This window comes from Bos indicus x Bos taurus, chromosome 26 (assembly GCF_003369695.1).
Source record: "Bos indicus x Bos taurus breed Angus x Brahman F1 hybrid chromosome 26, Bos_hybrid_MaternalHap_v2.0, whole genome shotgun sequence".
Lineage (NCBI taxonomy): Eukaryota > Metazoa > Chordata > Mammalia > Artiodactyla > Bovidae > Bos > Bos indicus x Bos taurus.
The window spans coordinates 18,447,735-18,467,699 of NC_040101.1; the positions used below are offsets into that span (position 1 = coordinate 18,447,735).

General features: G+C 44.7%; 1 protein-coding gene across 39 annotated transcripts in view; it reads right to left on the minus strand.

The window, feature by feature from the left end:
* TCF7L2 (transcription factor 7 like 2) overlaps positions 1 to 19,965 on the minus strand; it is a 202,199-nt gene that overhangs the window by 179,830 nt on the left and 2,404 nt on the right. For 26 of the 39 annotated variants that reach the window (XR_003508949.1, XR_003508948.1, XM_027529400.1 and 23 more), the window contains exon 4: positions 8,320 to 8,388. The exons of the other annotated variants lie outside the window; for them this stretch is intronic. Coding sequence is in view for 24 of the 26 variants with exons in the window: in XM_027529400.1 (XP_027385201.1) it covers positions 8,320 to 8,388 (69 nt within the window). In the remaining 2 variants the exon portion in view is untranslated. The remainder of the gene's footprint in view (positions 1 to 8,319; positions 8,389 to 19,965) is intronic. 39 annotated transcript variants of the gene reach the window in all.

The following is a 19,965-nucleotide window of genomic DNA, read 5'->3' on the forward strand; positions in this document are numbered from 1 at the left end:
CATTTCTGTTTAATAGAAGAGTATCCTGAGATTCCAAGGGAAATGATTCCAAAAAAAAAAAAATTGCAGCCACTTATCAGTTTGACCAGGACGTGATACCACGCAACCAAACTCAACTCCAGAAACAAATTAAGTGCTAAGCTTGATAAGCCTGCAAATGTCAACCATAACCCACTTAGAAATGTCTGTGCTTAGCTAAACGGCCCCACGATTTTCAGGGACTTTATAAAGAGCAAATGCTATTATAAAGTGCAACTTATACAATGAAGTTACTAGGAATTCCCTGGCAGTCCAATGGTTAGGACTCAGGGCTTTCACTACTGGAGCCCCGAGTTCAATCCCTGTTCAGGGAACTAAGATCACACACACTGCTTGGGAGTTTGGGATTGACATGTACACACTGCTATATTCAAAAGAGACAACCAACAAGGTCCTGCTGTATAGCGCCAAGAACGCCACTCAATATTCTACAATAAGCTGAATGGAAAAAGAATTTGAAAAAGCATAGATACATGCACTTTGCTATACACCTGAGACTAATACAACATTGCTCATCAACTATGCTCTAATATAAAACTGTAAATAAATAAAGGGCTGCAAAAAATGTTAAACAAAATGAAGTTACTAAGACAATGCAACCAGCTGACTGCCACAGACCAGACCTTTACACCTACTGGCTGCGGTCCTAAAGAGGGACACACATGGCTGATGGAAGTTGTGTCCATCCTTTCTGGCTGCTCTAGTCAAAAACAAACAGACCTTCTCTCTGTATCCTCATCAGCCCTCTTAGAGGCCATGCAGGCTGGGCCCCAAATGCCTTAATATGGTGGAGAATGAACAGATACAAATATCTCAACTCGTACAAATACAGTGATGCAATTAGAACAGATAGAAGTTAAAAACCAGAAAGTAAAAACTGGACTGTTTTCTTTTATCTGGCCAATGTAATGCAACTGCTCTTGGCTCAGACAAAAGGATAACTTCTCCTTGAAAGATGGACATTAAACCCCGTCGGACCCCTGGATTCCTGTTCTCAGCCCTGTTTCCACCAAGCGGTGGGACCTTGGGCAAACCAACTCGCCCCTTTGTGCCTCAGTTTCCTTGTCTTTCAAAGTAGACTCTACCTTTGTTCCCCTCCCAAGAGTGCTCTAGGGTCCAAGACCGTTAGTCCCTCTTGAAGTGTGTCAGAAATGCAGAATCCCAGGCCCCACCCCAGAACGACTGATTCCACATCTGCCTTTTCACAGCAAGGGAAGTCTGAGCAGCACTTAAGACTGCCAGGCCCCTCAGCTTCAGGCTCCCACAGGCCCTCACACAGGAACAGCAGAGTCCCTCCTTCTCTCACTGGCACTGAACAACTCAAAGGACAATGACCATCGCCAAGATTACTTGGTAAAGAAACTCTCAAAAGAGAAGACTCCCACCACTGAATGGACATCCTTTTAGAACTCTCAACCCAAACAGTCTCTTCTCCGCCAGGGAAAGAGTCAAGCTAAAATAAGCCAACGAACAAACAAGAGATTTTACAGCAGTTGTTCTCATGTAACAACATGCATCAGAATCACCCAAAGAGTGGGCTGGGATACAGATTTCAGCATCCCCCTCAGCGGGGACACTGTCTTTAACGCTCCCCTGGGGACTGTGATGTGAAACCAGAGTTAGAAATGCTGCCCTTGCTCAGTGGGTCTCAAAGTGCTATCGTCACAGAAGGGACATCAATCTTACCTGAAAATCTGCTAAAGCTGCCAATGTCAGGACCTACCTAGACGTACACAACCTGAAACTCTGGCGGGGCCACAATGTGGGTCTCAACAAACCCACCTGGCACTTCTCAGGTGATGCTTGCTCCAATATGTGAAACAGAGACCATTCGTGATGATTGAGGACCTCAAAGGGGTTGAACCCCAGGATTCTGTATATCGGAGCAGCTCCCAGATGGTTCCTCTGTATATAGCCCAGAGAGCCAGTTCGTCACCACCGCTTTAGGAACCCCAGGGCCTACTGAGCATTATATTCTGAGCAGAGAGAAGTCAGCACGAGGTTGTGTGGTACAGGCTCTCTCCAGTCTGACTGCCCAGATTTGAATCATAATTCCCTGACTCAGTTCAGTTCAGTCGCTCAGTGTGTCCAATTCTTTGTGACTCCATGAATCGCAGCACACCAGGCCTCCCTGTCCAACACCAACTCCCGGAGTTCACTCAAACTCATGTCCATCGAGTCGGTGATGCCATCCAGCCATCTCATCCTATCGTCCCCTTTTCCTCCTGCCCCCAATCCCTCCCAGCATCAGTCTTTTCCAATGAGTCAACTCTTCGCATGAGGTGGCCAAAGTACTGGAGTTTCAGCTTTAGCATCATTCCTTCCAAAGAAATCCCAGGGCTGATCTCCTTCAGAATGGACTGGTTGGATCTCCTTGCAGTCCAAGGGACTCTCAAGAGTCTTTTCCAACACCACAGTTCAAAAGCATCAATTCTTCGGCGCTCAGCTTTCTTCACAGTCCAACTCTCACATCCATACATGACCACAGGGAAAACCATAGCCTTGACTAGACGAACCTTTGTTGGCAAAGTAATGTCTCTGCTTCTGAATATGCTATCTAGGTTGGTCATACTTTCCTTCCAAGGAGTAAGCGTCTTTTAATTTCATGGCTGCAATCACCATCTGACTATCTATGGGCAAAACATCTCTGGTGTCTGAGTCTACATTTCCTGATTCACAAAACGGGGATAATGGTGGTAAAGAGTAGCTACACCATTTGGGTTTCCTTCTGTGTCATTATGAAGAATCAATAAATAATTTGCATCCAGCACTTAACACCAGACCAAACGCGTCAGGAGAATTCAATAAGCAGAAGCTGCTATTACTATCAGCTGTTGCTACTGCCTCTCATCCCTAAGACCAAGCACATCACTGGCCAAGCTACTCTACCACACACAAAGGAATGCCTCTTCATGAGCCATGCAAAAGTATCTGGCTCTCCTTGAATAATCAGGGGGGAAAAAGGCCTCAAAAGCTCATCAGAACCCAAGGGCAGTCTAGTTTCTCAATCAAAACGAGAAAAAGTTACCCATCAAATACTTGGCCAGCCGTCAATTTTTACTTGGCAAGTGAAAATGACTGAGCAGCAGATAAGTGATCAATTGACTGATTCAGAAGCCTCTGGGGCAGCAATTCCAAATCTTTGGTAGGCGAAACTCAGAACCCTGATTAAAAATGTAAATCTTCGGACCAAGAGGGGTACTTATAAGTCAGTATCCAAATCATCACTAGAATTGAAGCTCCCTGATGAACTCCCTGGGGGCCTGGCACACACATAATTCACAATAAATATTTCTGAATGAATGAACAAGACTTCTGAGGTGTGGACTTCAATTAGACAATTAGGCTAAAATGCACCACTACAGCAAACGAATGAATCTTTTGAATGAGTTAAACTGGTAGCCAGAGGCTTTGTCAAATTACTCTAGTGAAATGGCATCTAAGTCTCTCTGTCTCTCTCTCTCTTTCACATACATAAACACACACTAACTGCATTCCTTGTGGAAAGTGGACGTGAAGTCTCACAGCCAGTCTGGTGATGGGACTAAAGAACTGGACCAAGAACTGAAGCTGCTTCTCCGAGTTCTTCCTCTTAGCCCAGATTTGCTCCTCAGTGAAGAAGCAAATCCTCAAGAAACCTGAAAGGCCAGGCAACTTGTGGAGCAAGGGAGGGCCTCGAACACAAGAGACGACCGCTTGAAACATGAACTGGGGCAAGGCCAAGCCCTCTCAAACATCCCACCCAAACCCACTGGTACAGTTCACTGGCCATTTTCATTACAAACACCAAGGATCCAGTAGTGGAGGAAAAAGATGGACTCTGAGCCACAGCACCTCAGGAATCTTAACAATGTTAAGACGCAGACAAGACTCCGTGTCAAGTTCACATTCAAGACTAAAGGACCAAAAGCGAACAAGGACACTCTCCAACTTGTATCCTTTTTCTCGCTGGCTCCACAAAGCACCCAGGCTCCGAAGGAGAGTCCTTGGGCCACACTGAATCATGGCAGATGAGTTCTATGACCAAGCAGAAGGGAATGGGCTGGTGGAACTCGGATGGAAGCCTGCAAGCCTGAGGATGAAAGGGAAAGCAACACCCACTGCAGAATTTCCACCGCTCAGCTGTGTAAACAAATAAAACGGTCCATTTCTTCTGGATCCTCTCCTAGTTGTCTTTGTGCACGCACACAGACACACACACACACAAACCACTTCACATCCGAAAAGAAAAACAACCAAGAAAGGTCTACACAGTTTGTTTTTGCTGCGTGGGGAGTGTTTTTTTCCTAAATCACATCTGACTTGGTGTTAAAACATCAACCTTTGGCCAAAATACTCTTAAAACAAAGGCTTAATTGGTTCTGAAGTCGCCCTTTTGAAAAACAAGGGAAATGTCTTCTGTGGGTCCTGACCTTGATCTCAACACTGCTCGGGGAGTTGGAAGGAGTGTGGGAAGAGCTCTCTTTGGGGAGGCAGAGGAGATAGTGCCTAAACCATTATCCACGTCAACTGCAGGGTACGCCTGGGAGGCACGGAAAGGGGGACCCCGGGGTCCACCTCTGCGCTCAGCCTGCACCTTCTCTTCCGGGTTAACAGAGACGGTGGGAGGAGTTCCCAGGAGCTGGGGCCACTGGAGCTTGGGCAAACGGGCCTCTGACCCCACTTAGATCTTTTTACTGCTCCCCTTCCTATGTATCACTCATACCCAACCACCACTATGCTGGCGCATTTCAAATAGCATCACTTGAAATCCAGAGTTCAAGCCTCTCTTAAAAAGGCAATGCAAGCGAAGCACATATTACTCTCCCAGTCTACTCCTGAGTCTGAACAACAGAACCCAACACATACAGTCCTCCAAAAGATGCAGGTGAGAAAGTAACTAGGGCCTTACATTCGTAACAGCAAGACGCAGGAACAAATATCCATTAGGAACCCAAATATCCTAAAGCACAGAAAGGACACATGCATCGTGGAATATTAAGTGACATTGAAAAAAAAAGCAAACTATTCTACAGGAAATAACAGGGATGAAACACACACATAATGCTGAGTAGAGCCAGACATGAGACTGTATTCTACACAATCCCATTTCTAAGACGCTAAAAAAGCAGGCAAAACTAATCCATGGTGATAGATGAAACTAATCCATAGCAAGATGTTTTGTCAGCAGTGGGGGAAAACTGAATAAGCAAGACTGCAGTTTTGCAGGGCCCAACAAACTACAGCCTATGGGTCGAGTCCAGCCACTGTTTTTATAAATAAAGCTTTATTGAGACCCACCTACACCTACACTTACACCTACACTTATTCCCTTAGGTATTGTTTTTGGCTGCTTTCACACACAATAGTAGAGTTGAGACACTGCCACAGAGATTGTTTGGCCTACAATGCCTAAAATATTTACTGTCTGGCCCTTTATGGAAAAAGCATTCCACCCCATTCTACCTACTGAGCTGGAGGGTGGTTTCATGATGACAGAAGTAAGAAGAAGTTCATCCACCTCTCCACTAAAACTCTGTGCAGTGTGCTGTACTTACATTGTATACTGTGCTGTACTTATACTTCATAAAACTCTCTACAAGTCCATAGAATTAAATACCCATGTCTTTTTTTTGAAGGCCCTTGAATTTGTATTTCAATTATATTTGTGTTAACCATTTAGGATGAATACGGCTTCTGTGCTGCTCTTGTCTTTTCAAAACTGAGAAGAGCTAGGAGATTCTCAAGAGTGGGGAAGCTTCCAACACATCAATTGATATTGTGTCCAAATCTCTTAGAATACGACGCCTTTATAGAATCACTCAGTTGTTGTTTGGTCACTAAGTCACGTCCGACTCTTTGCGACCCCACGGACTGCGGCGTGCCAGGCTCCTCTGTCCTCCACTATCTCCTGGAGTTTGCTCAAATTCATGTCCATTGCACAGAATCACTCAGAAACCATTCATATAAACGCTGCACTTGGCCAAGTCCTGAGATTACAGGAGGGACGGGAAGGGAAAGGAGTGGGAATCTCATGTGATACATGGTGTCATACTACTCGAGGTTATTTTAGGGTATAGCTTAGGAGAGCAACCAGCTCAGCTCAGATTGAAATACAGCATGTATTAAGGCTAAACAGTCTTATATTTCCCGAGAAGAAAATTCTGCCCCGACAAGCACGTCGCATGTAAGCCTTAGTGGAGAATGGGGGATAGGGAAGACATCCGCTGCGCTCTGCACCAAAGGAGGGCCATCCTCTCGTTCCACTGCGATGTGGCTACTTGGCTGTCATATGCCTGCGGGACAATTTTATTGTGTCTGAGGTTTCCTCTTTCTTTCCCTTTGCTTCTTTTGTTTTGGTTTGCCATTTATCCTTTGATGATCAAACTACAATCACAGCTAGATGCCTCTTGGCTTCCCCTTGTCCTGGTCTAGCAGAGATTGGGGGAGAATGAATACTCAAAGGCATGGCGGTGCTGGGTCTCTCATAAAATGTGTCTCTGTTTGCCCACATGGGCATTAGGCCCCGGCAAACAGAAGCAGGGAAGAACAATACTACCTGTTCATGGAGGAATAGTAATGGTTTCAGTCCTCCAAACAATGAGCTCTGTAATTTACTCCATCTTCCTCCTGAGAACGCGCTTCACATGGCCCGCACCGTGCCAGGTGGTTTGGAGAAAGATGAACTGCCCGGTCTAACAAGGGACGCTTCAGCAACGGGTGTAAAGACACAACAGCTGCTCTGGTCTCGGCTGGTCTCCCAGTGACATGGCCCCAGCCAGCCTTTCCACACCAAGATAAGGGCCATGATGCTATTCAACCTCGACAATTCCCACACCCCGGGCAGTAGGACTTCCCAGCACTCTACTGAGAAGTCGTGGGCCTCAGGACACTGTTCCTCATCCATTTACCATGGGTTAGGGTTTGGGTTTGTTCTCCATCCAAGCCCTGAGCCTGTACCCTTTTCCGGGAGCAAAATTTACTGTGCTGTTCATCAAAAGGAAGAAGGGTCCCCCAGGGAGAGGACCAGCAAGAACAGCAGCCTTGGAAACCTCTAGGGGTGGAGGGACACTATCAAAGAGCTGCACTTTCCCCTAAAATACACACATGGATCAGCAGCACAACTGCAGAAGGAATCAAAATATTTTTAAAATAAGTTACTGTCACCTTGAAATGAGTACAAAATATTAGGGCCCCAACCGAATAACCATGTCTGCCGAGTCCTACTTTTCACTGACAGAATAATTCACAATTGACCTGGGGCAAAGGGCTACTGGAAAGTCTTCTCCAGGCAGTTATAGATTTGAATTTGAAACAGCACAGCTACAAAGATGCAATGTGGCTGTGGACCACATACGCACACACAAGTTATCTATCTGCACACGCAAGGGAAGAATGGAAATGCTGTCACCGAGCGACGCCAACTTCCAAGGAGAGAGGACCCCAAAGCCAGACTTGAACACTCCCACGAGTTTCAAACACCTCCCCTCTAAGGGTTAACCCAGAAGCAGAAGGACTCAAGAAGTTTCGGCACCATCAGTTACACCATGAGGTCCATCCATCCTGGCCAGGGCCAGGCAGACAGACGAAAATCGTATTAGTCTGGTCTCCCTCCACTACTGCACTCTGTTGGCATCAGTTCAGCTCTGAGTCTATATTAGTCCATGATTTGTTTAGCCTTTGGATTTAAGAGAATGGAAGTACTACGTGAGCAGGAAACAGGACACTCAGCAGAAGCTCCGTTGCCTTTCCCTCCCAGCACTTCCAGTGTCATATATCAACAAGTGTGAGAGAAATCAACATTTCAGAACAATCAGGTCAAAAGTGATATTCTTAGTGCCACTTAACATGATTTTGATCCACCGGAAACAACTCTCTGGCTGTCACACAGCCTCTTCTCCCATCTCATCCCCCTTAATTCTTCCCGTTCACACTCTGTCACCTCATTTGACTCCCAATTTAAGACCCCTCCTGAAGCCAAAAACAGTAGCCAACTGGCGTCCGTGTGCCCATCATGCCTGATCAAGATGCTCTTGACCAAAAAAGATACGTTTCTCCTGCTTTCTCTATCTTTAAATCATTTTAGCAGCTTTTCTTCTGCCCTTGTTTCTTCTTTGCTTCCCACCTCCCCCAAAGAATCAACCACCACCACCACCACCACCATCATCATCATCATCCCCACCATCATCATCATCACCACCATCATTATCATCACCTCGGTTGGGGAAAGGGTGGAGGATAAAAGACACAAGAGACCTACATATTAACAAATCAAACTTCAGGATCTCTTGCATATCCTACCTGAATTGCAATCTGGTGTTCAATCGTTTTGTACGCAGAGTAATGTGTGCTCCCGGACTGAAAATGGAGCTGTAGAAAGAAACCAAATCAAAGCGTTCTGCTTATGTCACAAACTACAAGAAAACATCTTAAGCAGTTTATGAATAGCAGACAAACCTTCCTAGATTGAACTGCAGCCTTGGCATTCAATCAAGACCTGTGTATTTTTATTTGTTGCTATAAATAAGATGCTCATAATAATCTAAGGTTTTTTAAAAAAAAAAAGCACCTATTCAATAAGCAAAAGGGAGGGAGGTGGAGGGGGCCAGGAGTGAGGATCAATGACATGAAAAGGAAAGACGGACGCCCATTAAGACATAAAGGAAGCCAGTGTGCTGAGCAAGATGCTGCAGAAAAATTAACTGTGTGCTGCAAAAATCATCAGAATTGCGACACGTAGGCGAGAGGGAAAGACTGGGAGAGAGAGGATGTGAGAAGCCACAAGACTGCAAAGGTACAAGCCCCCCCCAAGTGCTCCCCCCGCCAGAGTTCGAGTAACTGGGCTCTCACCCTCAAACACAATTCTATTTTGGGGAAAACAAATGTGGCAGGCAGAGAATTCAGGGGCCACCCGATGCCTTATACATTCTTTCACAATGACTAAGCTATCAGTCCCAGGACAGCTCAGGACAGCTCTTGCAACCCGCACGCACTCTAGGAATCCACACTTCCCCAAAGAGGGAGCCAACCAGTGCCCAAGAGCCACTGAAAGTTCTGAAGACCACCTATTCAGGGGCCCAAGGGTGAAGGTATGCCCCGGGTTCACCCAGACACGCCCCCCCCCACAGCAGAAGGCTAAAGTCTCTCCTGGGCCTTTCCCCTTGAAGACCTATAGACCCCCCAACAAAGAAGTGGGTAGCCCTAAATAAAAAGGAATACCAAGATGGCTCTCCAAATTTTTCTTTTCCCCAATAATACTTGTTAATCTTGGGCTCCTACCAATTGGGAAAACAAACACCATTTGCTGACTGATTTTATAAACAACACAATAATCACCAAAAGGTCTCAACAATATCTGAAGATGTATTTTAATTGACCATAAACGAACAAATGATGAGGAATCACACGGTCTCATGAAATTGCTGTCCATCCCCCTCACAGCAATAGGCAGATCGGCTGCATTTCCAAACACAGAACTGTATTACTAGAGCAAACTACCGCTATTACCACCACTGTACTGTCACTATTACCCAAACCTTCCCGTAAAGCAAAGCATGACCTAGCCTAAGTGAGTTTTAGACCCCATTATTTCATATCTTGCTCCCTGTAAGAAAAGTATTCATTTTATATACGTTTTTATTTGGGGGGGGGTGGAAATTCACATAAGAACTTCTGAACCAAATCAAACTAAACACAACCCAGCAGTAATGAAATTTTTAAAATAGCCTAAATCCACACTGCTCATGGGATAAGGCAGCACTGTTCCCAGTTGGGGATACAATGGGTTCTGAGACCATTATGTCTTTTCCAAATGAACAAATAAAAAAACACTGCTTGCATAGATGTATTAGGAGTCTGCCTGGTCTCAAAAGTAGTAGTAATCAAAGTTAAAAGGGAGCACAATAGAGGTGGGGGGGAATATATATATATACACACACACACATATACATATTCCTTTACCTGTCAATGCAGAGTAATGAATCACACTCCCCAAAACGACAAAAGATAAAGGCTGAGCCACTGAGATAAGCCCCTCCCATGCAGAGAGCTGCCCCGCCCCCCGCCCCCCAACACACACACTCAGGAGCTGTTCATCCAAAGTGAGTCCCTGCAGAAGACAGATGAACTTGCCCCCTCAGCCCTCCCCCCCCCACCGCCCCATCCTTTCTGTGAAAACTGCCAGTCAGTAAGCGGAGATCGGACTAATTACTGTGACAATTCTGCCTCGTGTTAAAACAACTTTTGTGCGCGGGACAGGTTCCTCTGCGAGTTTGGAATTCTTGGCTGAGAGCAGCTCTGGTCAAGCGGAGCGGGGGACTCTCCCGCTCAGGAGAGAAGGCAACACTGAAAGCTCGTCCCCCTTTTCAGCCGGTTTTATTCTTCCCTTTTCCAACTGCCTGATGCAGAGCTTAAAGGAAACTTGTCCAGGCTTTTCTTCCCACAAACCCTGCGGAGCCCTAAGGCGATCTTGCACTCAGGGTAACCACAGAAATCTTCTATCATCAATTAAAACTGAATGGACACCTGATAACTAAGTAGACATCGTGGAAACAAAATTTCATACGATCACGGCCTTCTGAACAAATTAGTGAAACTGTGGCTAATCCAAATTCAATTTTCACTTGTCCGGTTCCATACTTAATCCTTGTGTTCAACACCAACCCAAACAACACAACTCCAAACAGAAAGCTACTAACACAATTAAGACAGTAAAAATGCAGCTGCAAGATCCTTAAGAATCTGACTGTTGTTGTTCAGCCACTGAGTTGTATCCAACTCTTTGAGAACCCCACAGACTGTAGCCTGCCAGGCTCCCCTATCCATGCGATTCTCCAGGCAAGAATATTGGAGCAGGTTGCCATTTCCTCCTCCAGGGGATCTTCCCAACCCAGGGATCGAACCCAGGTCTCCTGCACTTGCAGGCAGATTCTTTACCACTGAGTCACCAGGAAAGCCCTAAGAATCTGGCAGCACAAAGCTAATTTCACCTTCACACACACCAATCTAACATTCCCAAGCAATGTAACTTCACTCCTCAGGTGTCCAGGCACACCGAATAATGTGACCAGCTCCTAAATCCATGTAGCACACGCTCCAATCAGATCTTCACTCCTAACCAGAATCGACTGTGTTGGAGAGATCCTGAGCTAAACTTGCCCCAGCAACAGCAACGAAGACTTAAAATTTTCTCATTTCTCCATTGCATTTCCACCCCCTCTTTTCCCAAATACTCTCTTCTAAAACACACTCTTTAAACAGCTTTTTCCCTCCCTGTAAAACACAGGGATGCCTTGTTCATTATAGTGTAGCTTTTTAAGACGAAGATAAAATACAAGGACCCAGTAAAAACTTGGCATGCTAAGAGGGAACAATAATTTATTTATATCTCCGCATAAAGCTAGAAGAAAGAACAAGAGAAGGTTGGCCCTCTGTGCTTTTGTTTGTTTGGGGAAGATATGGGGAGGCTGAGAGATCTTAAATGGCGAATTAAGGCTTATCTAAGAACCAGGTTCCCGCATGCCTGGACTCTTGGGACTGCCCCTGCCCTGGTCACCTGCAGTGCAGCACTGTCCATCACTTCTGCATCCAGCAACTGCGGCTCTTATGTCCTGAGCCTGCAACATGCCCTAAAGTGGTGCCTACCCACCACCCCCAGCCCCGATCCCAGCCACCTCCTCAAGCAACACGAAAGGAGAACTCCAAGGTACTTCTCATGTTGCGCCTTCCTGCGAAACTCGCAACAAAATACACCTTCCCTTCCTGTGTGTTTGTTCACAGTGGCCAAGCCCACCCACCATTCTAACACTCTCAGATGACCCAGCCATGTCTCCCCGAGAAAGAGCCATGGAGAAGCACTGGTGCTCTGCAGGCTGGCACACAGTCTCCAGCAAAGCAAAACCCAATATTTCACAATCCACCACCTCCCTTATCAAGAAATCCTATCTTGATTTCTCTTGTCTCATTTCTAAGTACTGCTGCTGCTAAGTCATTTTAGTTGTGTCCGACTCTGTGCGACTCATAGACGGCAGCCCACCAGGCTCCTGCGTCCCTGTGATTCTCCAGGCAAGAACACTGAAGTGGGTTGCCATTTCCTTCTCCAGTGCATGAAAGTGAAAAGGGAAAGTGAAGTCGCTCAGTCGTGCCCGACTCTTAGCGACCCCATGGACTGCAGCCCACCAGGCTCCTCCATCCATGGGATTTTCCAGGCAAGAGTACTGGAGTGGGTTGCCATTGCCTTCTCGGTAGTACTGGCCCTAAATGCAATGTTTCCGATACAAGACATCAGAGATACCCAGAGATGGAAGAAAAGCAATGCAGCTTTTTCAGCCACAGAGATCTCATCCTCAAAGGCAACTCAAAAAACTTGAAACCTTCCATTGGGTTTTCCAACACTTAAGTGAACTTCCTGTAGGATGAAGATTAATTTCGTATGCCTACTCACTCCACTAAACTGAGAAGAGGGGGAGCATTTGCTTTATTTCCATTTTTATGAATCACCTAGCTTTCTATTTAAAAAAAAAAGAAGAAGAAATCCAGATTCATTTCCTAAAAGGTTCTGGTTTGGGGGAATTCTTGGTTCACCTTCCTCACCACTGTAGCTACCACCAAGAGGCACTTTAAGTTTAATTTACATGTCATTAGCATAAAAGACAAAATAGGGGCCCAAGTATATCTAAGACCTTTTCTTAGGTCACAAGTCATTTTTCAGGACAGTGACAGCACCCCCAAGCCCTATGTTGGGAGCCTCTTACATTTACTGGGAAATAAACTTCTGACCAGGCCTCTGGGTGTCTGTCTCCCTACCCCTTTAAAAAGTGCCAAGGGGGCTTCTAACTCCTACAGGGAAGGCAAAACCAGCACAGACTGGTAGGGATGGAGGCTTAAGCATTCCTGCAAAGATCCAGACACAGAACATCTGTACCCTCCTAAAACAACAACTTAACAAAGGCAACCCCTTTTCCCTTCCTGGCTTTCTCCAGAAATTGTGCCACAACAAAACACACGCCTTTAGACACAGGAACAATCTCTCCTACTGTCTCGATGTTCCATCAAATGTCTATTTACCCTCATTAATTTTTTCTTTTCTTTTCCTCAACCTGAAACCATCAGCTATGAGTCAGAGAACGATCATTAACTTTTACAGCTTTCATACACATCCACCTACTCACATTGAGGGAAAGAAGTATTGACTTGCAACACTGCCTGAGACCAAAATTCTCTAAGGAAAAAAAAAAAAGAGAAAATCACTTTGAGAAAGTTATATCTATAGGTCTATGGCGGGCGTGGGGGGAGCTACATTTTTTTTTTTCCATTTTGTGGTGCAGTCACTGCAAAAAGTTACAGTTGAACTTGGTTATGGTGATAGGCATTTCTGGATTTGTTTTTTGAGGGAAAATTAGATGATTTTCTTTAAACATCAAACCATAATTACAGTTCTTAAACTGTTTGGGAGAGAGAAGAATAAAGTGAAGCAAGTTTCCTGCTCTTGTCCAAAACACATTTCCAGCATATAAAAACACGTGGGCTAAAGTGCTGAGACATGTTCCTAACACAGCATTTTTCATTAAAAGTTGCTACACTAACACTCTTAAAATAATGCCCCATCATTACTCCACTTAGCAGTCACAGTGCTGCAACTCACAACGAATTAATTTGCATTAATGTGGGTTTCATGTGTCCTTCCCTGGGTATGCCATTGTGATTCAGGCTTAATAAAACTGACAGGGCAATAACATAGTGCCTTTTACTTCACTTTCCCAAATAAACCAACCCACCCAAAGACCCATACAAATCCTCTCAATTTTTTTAAGCATTTTGCTAATATACTTAGTACATCATAATTGGCCCAGCACGCAAGAACCTAGTTATCTTCTCAGTAAATATTTATAGCATCACTCTTTCCCATTCATTCTGCATTTTCTTAGAGAATCTCACTGTAGCCTACATCTGCAATTCATTGACTTTACAATTTACCACATGTTGGGATGGGAGAGGTCTTAGCTCCATTTGAATCACTACACAAATATGCAAGTGATTTATCGGTTTCAAACTAAAGACTGCAAGAGAAGGACTCCACTTTTCCTGAACATTACTTCTTCTGGCAGACCATGAACAATTACAGTTCGTACTAATTAAGCTCTGTAAATGTGCTGTGCCTTACTAATGCCTACCAGGCCTCAAATTTATTTTCATGATGCCAAACTTTAGCAAGCCATTTTAACTCCTTCAGAGCTGATCCCATTAACAGCCATCCCTTTTCCCTGCAGAAGGAGTTGTTGTGGGGCTACTTCATGACCAAAAAAAAAAAAGGATAAAATATAAGAGACCAAATTACCAGCCCCAAATCAGATATGCCTAAGGAAGAAAACAGCCTATCCTAGGAAAACCAAAGAACACCAGGGCTGATAACCCGTTCAAAGATCCCACAGCCCCATCTTTGTAATGAGCTGTTAAGGGATTCCTATCTGTCCCAGAGGGCTAGTAAGTTTCTGCATTCCATTGATTAGAAAATAAAACCGTTCAGCCTCAGTCTTTAAGTTTGGGTTGGATGGAGCGAAGGACCCGGCCAGAAATGACACAGCCATCAGCCCCGCCCCTCTTTGCCACAGTTTCCCACACACCTTGGAATCCCACTCCCCCTTTGCCATGTGGTCACACAAACACCAGGACAGCCCACTCCTTTTTTAAGAATAAATTACAATCCACAGGGTAACTGGCCATCTCTCTCACATCGGGGGTCTTCACCACAGATGCCCCTTCCCCAGACTCTTGCACGGTAACTCACATGAAATTATTATCTGCTGCACAGAGCTCTTTGGGTGAAAACTAGATTGGAACCAGTTTTTACTGAGCAAATCAATATGGTTGTTAATACCATCCCCCACCCCAGCCCCCAGTCATGGTATTTTCACCTCTCATCAGAAACTTCTAACTCCTAATTTCAATGAAGCCATTTTTGTCCAGCCCAAATCTCTGCCGCATCTTTTTATGCCTTTCTAACCTTTCTTAGCCAAGCATTTATTCTGCCTTCTCTGTTACATTTCTATGTCCTCCACCAAGACACCACTGCACATTTCCCAAATGAATGGCCTTCCCATTCCCAAAGCAAACTTGGCTTTTTTTTCCTCATCTATTAATTCTTTTAATCAATTCTCCTCACTCCACGTCACTTTTCTTTTAACCCTCACGTTAGCTAGCGCACTATGCAATGCGTACGTTTTCCCTTCCAGCTCAGTGAAACATCATGTAAATTGAAGGGCAGCCTCCCATATTAGGTTTCTTTAAGTATTCTGGGAAATAAGCACAATATAGAAAACAGGGTCTCCAAAAAAAAAAAAAAAAGTCAAGAAAGAAAGGAAAAAGGGATAAACCAGAAGAAAAGGAAAAAAGATGCAAACACCTAAAGCAACTTTGCTTTTGAAAAACATTCGTGCAGAGCCCCCACTGAATTTCCATTCCTGAAAGTGCTCTTTATAAATGTGTATAACAATAGCCTGGAGGAAAAGTACAAGTCAGCTGCCAGAGGAGGAGGGGGTGTCTGTCTCGGTTGGCTCAGATTGTAAGGGTGGGGGTCAGAGGCGGGGGAGAGGGCAGCTTTGGCGATGGGCTGTCCCCACCCCCCCCATCTCATTGCTTATAATTAGTGAGAGAAATTTGAGCTACTGCCAGTGTCTGCAGACCTTGAATATTATAAGGCCAACGTGGCGTCAAATATCTTAACATTCATAAGTGTTATGGGCTGTAAATAAAGCCTGTGGATTTATGACCCGGTGGTGCTTGCCAGCAAAGGACTAGGGCACATTTCTTTCAGCAGACCTGTCGAGGTGCGAGTTTGCCTTTGGTTGTAAAATTAACCATTTCCTTCACAAATGTGCTCAATTATAAGTCAGAGTTGAAGATTGACTTACACGGTTGCCAATATCCACTCCCAGAAGAAACTCAGACACCCACATCACACACCCCTTTCAAAAAGAAAAGCCTCAAGAATTTGATTCACCCCCCTCCTTCTCCAAACTTCTGAAATGTGTCACCTCGAAACAGTTATAAATGCGGTTAAAGATATTATCTAATTCCACTCACCAAGACTAAAAAGCTTACACCTACTTCCTTGGAAAGTGCTTATTTATTTGGCAACGCCACGGTTTAAAAAAAAAAACAAAAAAGGAGTAAATCACTCCTTGCCTGAAGTCCCTTCCCCCAATATAATGTCATCTACTTCCTGTGTAGGAGAGTCTTTGCTAAATCCAGGTTGTCTCAGACTTAACTGCCAATAAACCAACTTCCACAGAACTTCCAGACAGCTGGGGAAAAGGTCCCCGGAGTTTTAGTCATGGTCCAGAAACACGCGTCCGCACAAAAATTTGCAGCTGTCCTGTCTCTGCAGTGCATTTTTAATGTGATTCGGGGGCCCCTGTTGTGAAACATCTGACAAAATGTAAAATCCTCTTACATACCTTCCAGTTTACCCACTGAGCCTGTGTAAGAGAAGTTGCACCAACATTTCTCCACCAAGAAGTCTGGGTGCTTTTCGTATGCACACAGGCACCTCGTGGCATGTGAGGAAACATTCAAAACCTGGAAAGACTTCTACTGTAATCTTTAAAAGCACAGCCTCTGGTGCAACTATTAAAATGCTGGTTTTCTAAAGCAAATATTTTTTTAATGGCGTGCAGAACTGCAGTTATCCTGAACTGCTAACAGAACAGCATTCTTGATCTGCCAGCCCCCGGAAACCTTCCTGTAACTTTTTCACAGCTTGCTAAGAAACAGAAAGCTGACCAGTTTCCAGCAGGGACTCTAAATGAAATCCGTATCAGTAAAATTAAAATCAAGGTGGAAAACTCCCAGCCAGAATGGGGGATTGTTTTTCTCCAAATCTTTTCTCAATCAGATAGGGGTGCATCAATGAAAGCTACTTTCCTTCAGCAGTCAAGTTTCCAAAAACACTTCTTCCAGATAAACACTCTAGGCTCCCGAATGCCTCATAGTTTTGTTTCTGGGGTTTTCACAAGGCTTTCATTTCAACAAACTGTGGAAGCGCTGGCATATTAAATTTATAATCATTAAAATATGACTTATTGGGTGAATGTTGAGCCCATAATCCAAACTGCAGACATTAAACCCCAACCTAGAAAGATTAGCACGGAATTAATACTGCTGCCTTGAGATTGAAATCTAAACATGTTTGCCATAAATATTTCTCAAGGAGATGAAAAACAATTAGCATAAATACCAAAGAAGGGCAAGAACACCTGTTCTTTTTCAGGGCGATAAGCATTTTATTGTTCTCTATTTAAAATGTAATGACCTGTGTAATTACAGTAATATTACATTGTTATGTAGGGGCTTGGAATGTCACACTTTGAAAAGTGTTGTCAAAACAGTCAGGGGTGAAGCTGGGGGGTGGGAGGACAGCGGGGAAGGACCACCATTAACCCTTCACACTCCAAGGTCTAAATCTTTTGTATTAGAAAGGATTATGTTGTTTGAGCGAGGAGAAAACATCCATTTTTCACCAGGCAGAAAGAGAAGTTGCTGCCCAGCTAAATAAAACCCCAATGAATAGGCCCCTCTTGGTGTCCTTTAAATGCTGGATTCCAAGTTCTAAAATGAATTCAAGATGCTGCTTATTTATTTGTTCAACCTAGTAGCAAACAGTTTCAGCTGAAAAGCAAATAACTTTGGATCAAAGAAGATGCAAAAGCTCTAATAACCAAGTCCTTAATAAGAATTTCAAACCTAACTGGAATTTCGGCCACCAAATCCCATATTCTCATTTGGCAGGAGGGAAAAAGAAATGTAAAACTAGTTTTTCCTATCAACTTTAATACAGAAACAGTATTCTTATCTTTAGTATATACAAATGTTACCACAATTCTAATATTTGCAGTTCTATCACCTCCCATCTGCTTAACCAGACCTCTCGCCTTAATGCTTTTCTGTATTTGAATCTTTTTAAAAGCCGTTTCTATTACTGTATCAAAGGCTAAATTAACATGATGTAGAAATCTTTGTCATTTTAAAATAAAATTATTACTATCAAGCTTTATGGCGTCTCCAGCAATTAAAGCATTATTCTTGAGATAATGTATTATTCATCATAAGCCCATTTAATGATACTCCTTAATTCTTTACGTTCTTAAATAGAAAAGCAGAAACCAGGAATCCAAAGAGCTTGCTTTTGAAAGGATGCAACTGCTTACAGGTACACTCATAAGTAACAGAAAATATAGCAAAAAAAAAAAAAAACCACCACCACCAAGGAGGGTCGGGAAAAGAATAGAGCCAATTTGTCTTTACACCTTGCCCTCAAAAAACACACTCTATGAAGCACTAAGAATTTCAGATGAGCATGAAAAGACCGCTATCTTGCCTATAGATTCCTTCGGCAGCTGTATCAAATCTGGAATTGCAAGCCGGCCTTCTGATTGAAGAGGTCAGGAGTGACATATAACAGCCTCTCAGCCTCATTTCCATGTCTCTGCTTACCGGCTTAAATAAATAACTTTAATTTTGGAGCACATCAGCTAACTCAGGTAACAGATAGGAGGGAGGAAGGGCCTGTGCACACAAAAGATGTCTGTTGGGTGTTTGACACGCAAATATTAAAACTGCCTCCTGAGTTCAGAAATGTCTTCTCAATCTGATGTCACAGCACCAGGCCACCCGCTATGTCCGCAATTAAAATCACAAGACGCCGAGTATTCCTACAATGTCCACAGAGGGGACGGGGTGGTTGGGAGCTTTCCTTTTCGCACCGGGAAATCATTTATTTGCCTTTAACAATTTCCCTGTTTCCTAATTACAGCACAACACAACTGTTGGAGTTTCGGGAAACAGTGGGGCAAGCCTGCCAGCGGTCACAGACAGGAGTTTGCAAGGAGCCCAGAAGGGCCAGCAAGCCCCCCATCAAAGCTCAGTATTCAGATGGCCTTTCAGATGGCAAAGGGAATTTTAAAATAATATCAGAGAGACTTCCATCGTAGGGGGGAGGGAAGGAGAGGAAGAAATTCTCAGGGTTACTTTGGAATGTCGCTTGGTCGGCTTGGTCATTACACAAACTCTCCGGTTCAAGATGCCCACGAGCTCCCAGGAAAAATACAACGTAGCTGGACTGTGTTTCGCCTCCAGCTGCAACCCCACAGATCGGCCCCTGCCTCCAGAAAGCGCTGGCCATGTAAGAAGAGGTAGAGCTGAAACGGTCTCCCAGCTTCCCAAGCCTGCAGAAGCCTGGGCGCAAGGGAGGGCGGGGGGAATAATTATTTCTTTCCTTGCCGTAAAAAATGACCGGTCTACCATGCCCTTGCCTTTTTTTTTTTTTGCCGGGGCCCCAAAAAACAAGTCAAACCTGATAGTTAATATTTTAATGCTTAAAAACACTTGTAGATCGGATAGACTCCTGTCCGGCAAGCCCTCGGCCATTAGCACCGAATCCACGGTTGCGGAACAGTGGGTGCACTATTTCAAATTGCTAGCTCGAGTTACCGAAAAAGAAAAAGACAAAAGTAGTGTGTGTGTAAATAAGAGGTAGGGGGACTGAGCCAGAGAAGGTGCAAAATATCAATCGAGAAGCCGGGCACAAACGTTTAGAGATCGCGTCTACAGATTCGGCATCCACGCTTTTAAGAGCAGGGTGGGATGGGGGGAAGGGGTTCAGGGCGAGGGCAGGGGGCAGAGGTCGGTCGGGGAAGGGGGTGAGCCCTATTAACAAATGTCAGGGGTGGGCTCGGGGCGCACGCTGAGGGAAGCGCCCCCCAGAGCCTGGCACCCCGCTCCGCCCTGAGGCCCTCAAAGTTGGGTGGCCTGCGATCAGCAGCCCACTCCCTAGAAGTACAGGCGCCCTGGGCCTCCCTCAGCCTCTCTACACCCTTGGGCCCCCGCACACCCTGGTCTCTGCCCCACTAGGGCCCGCTGAGGGCCTAAAGCTGGCGAACGCAGACCTCGCTA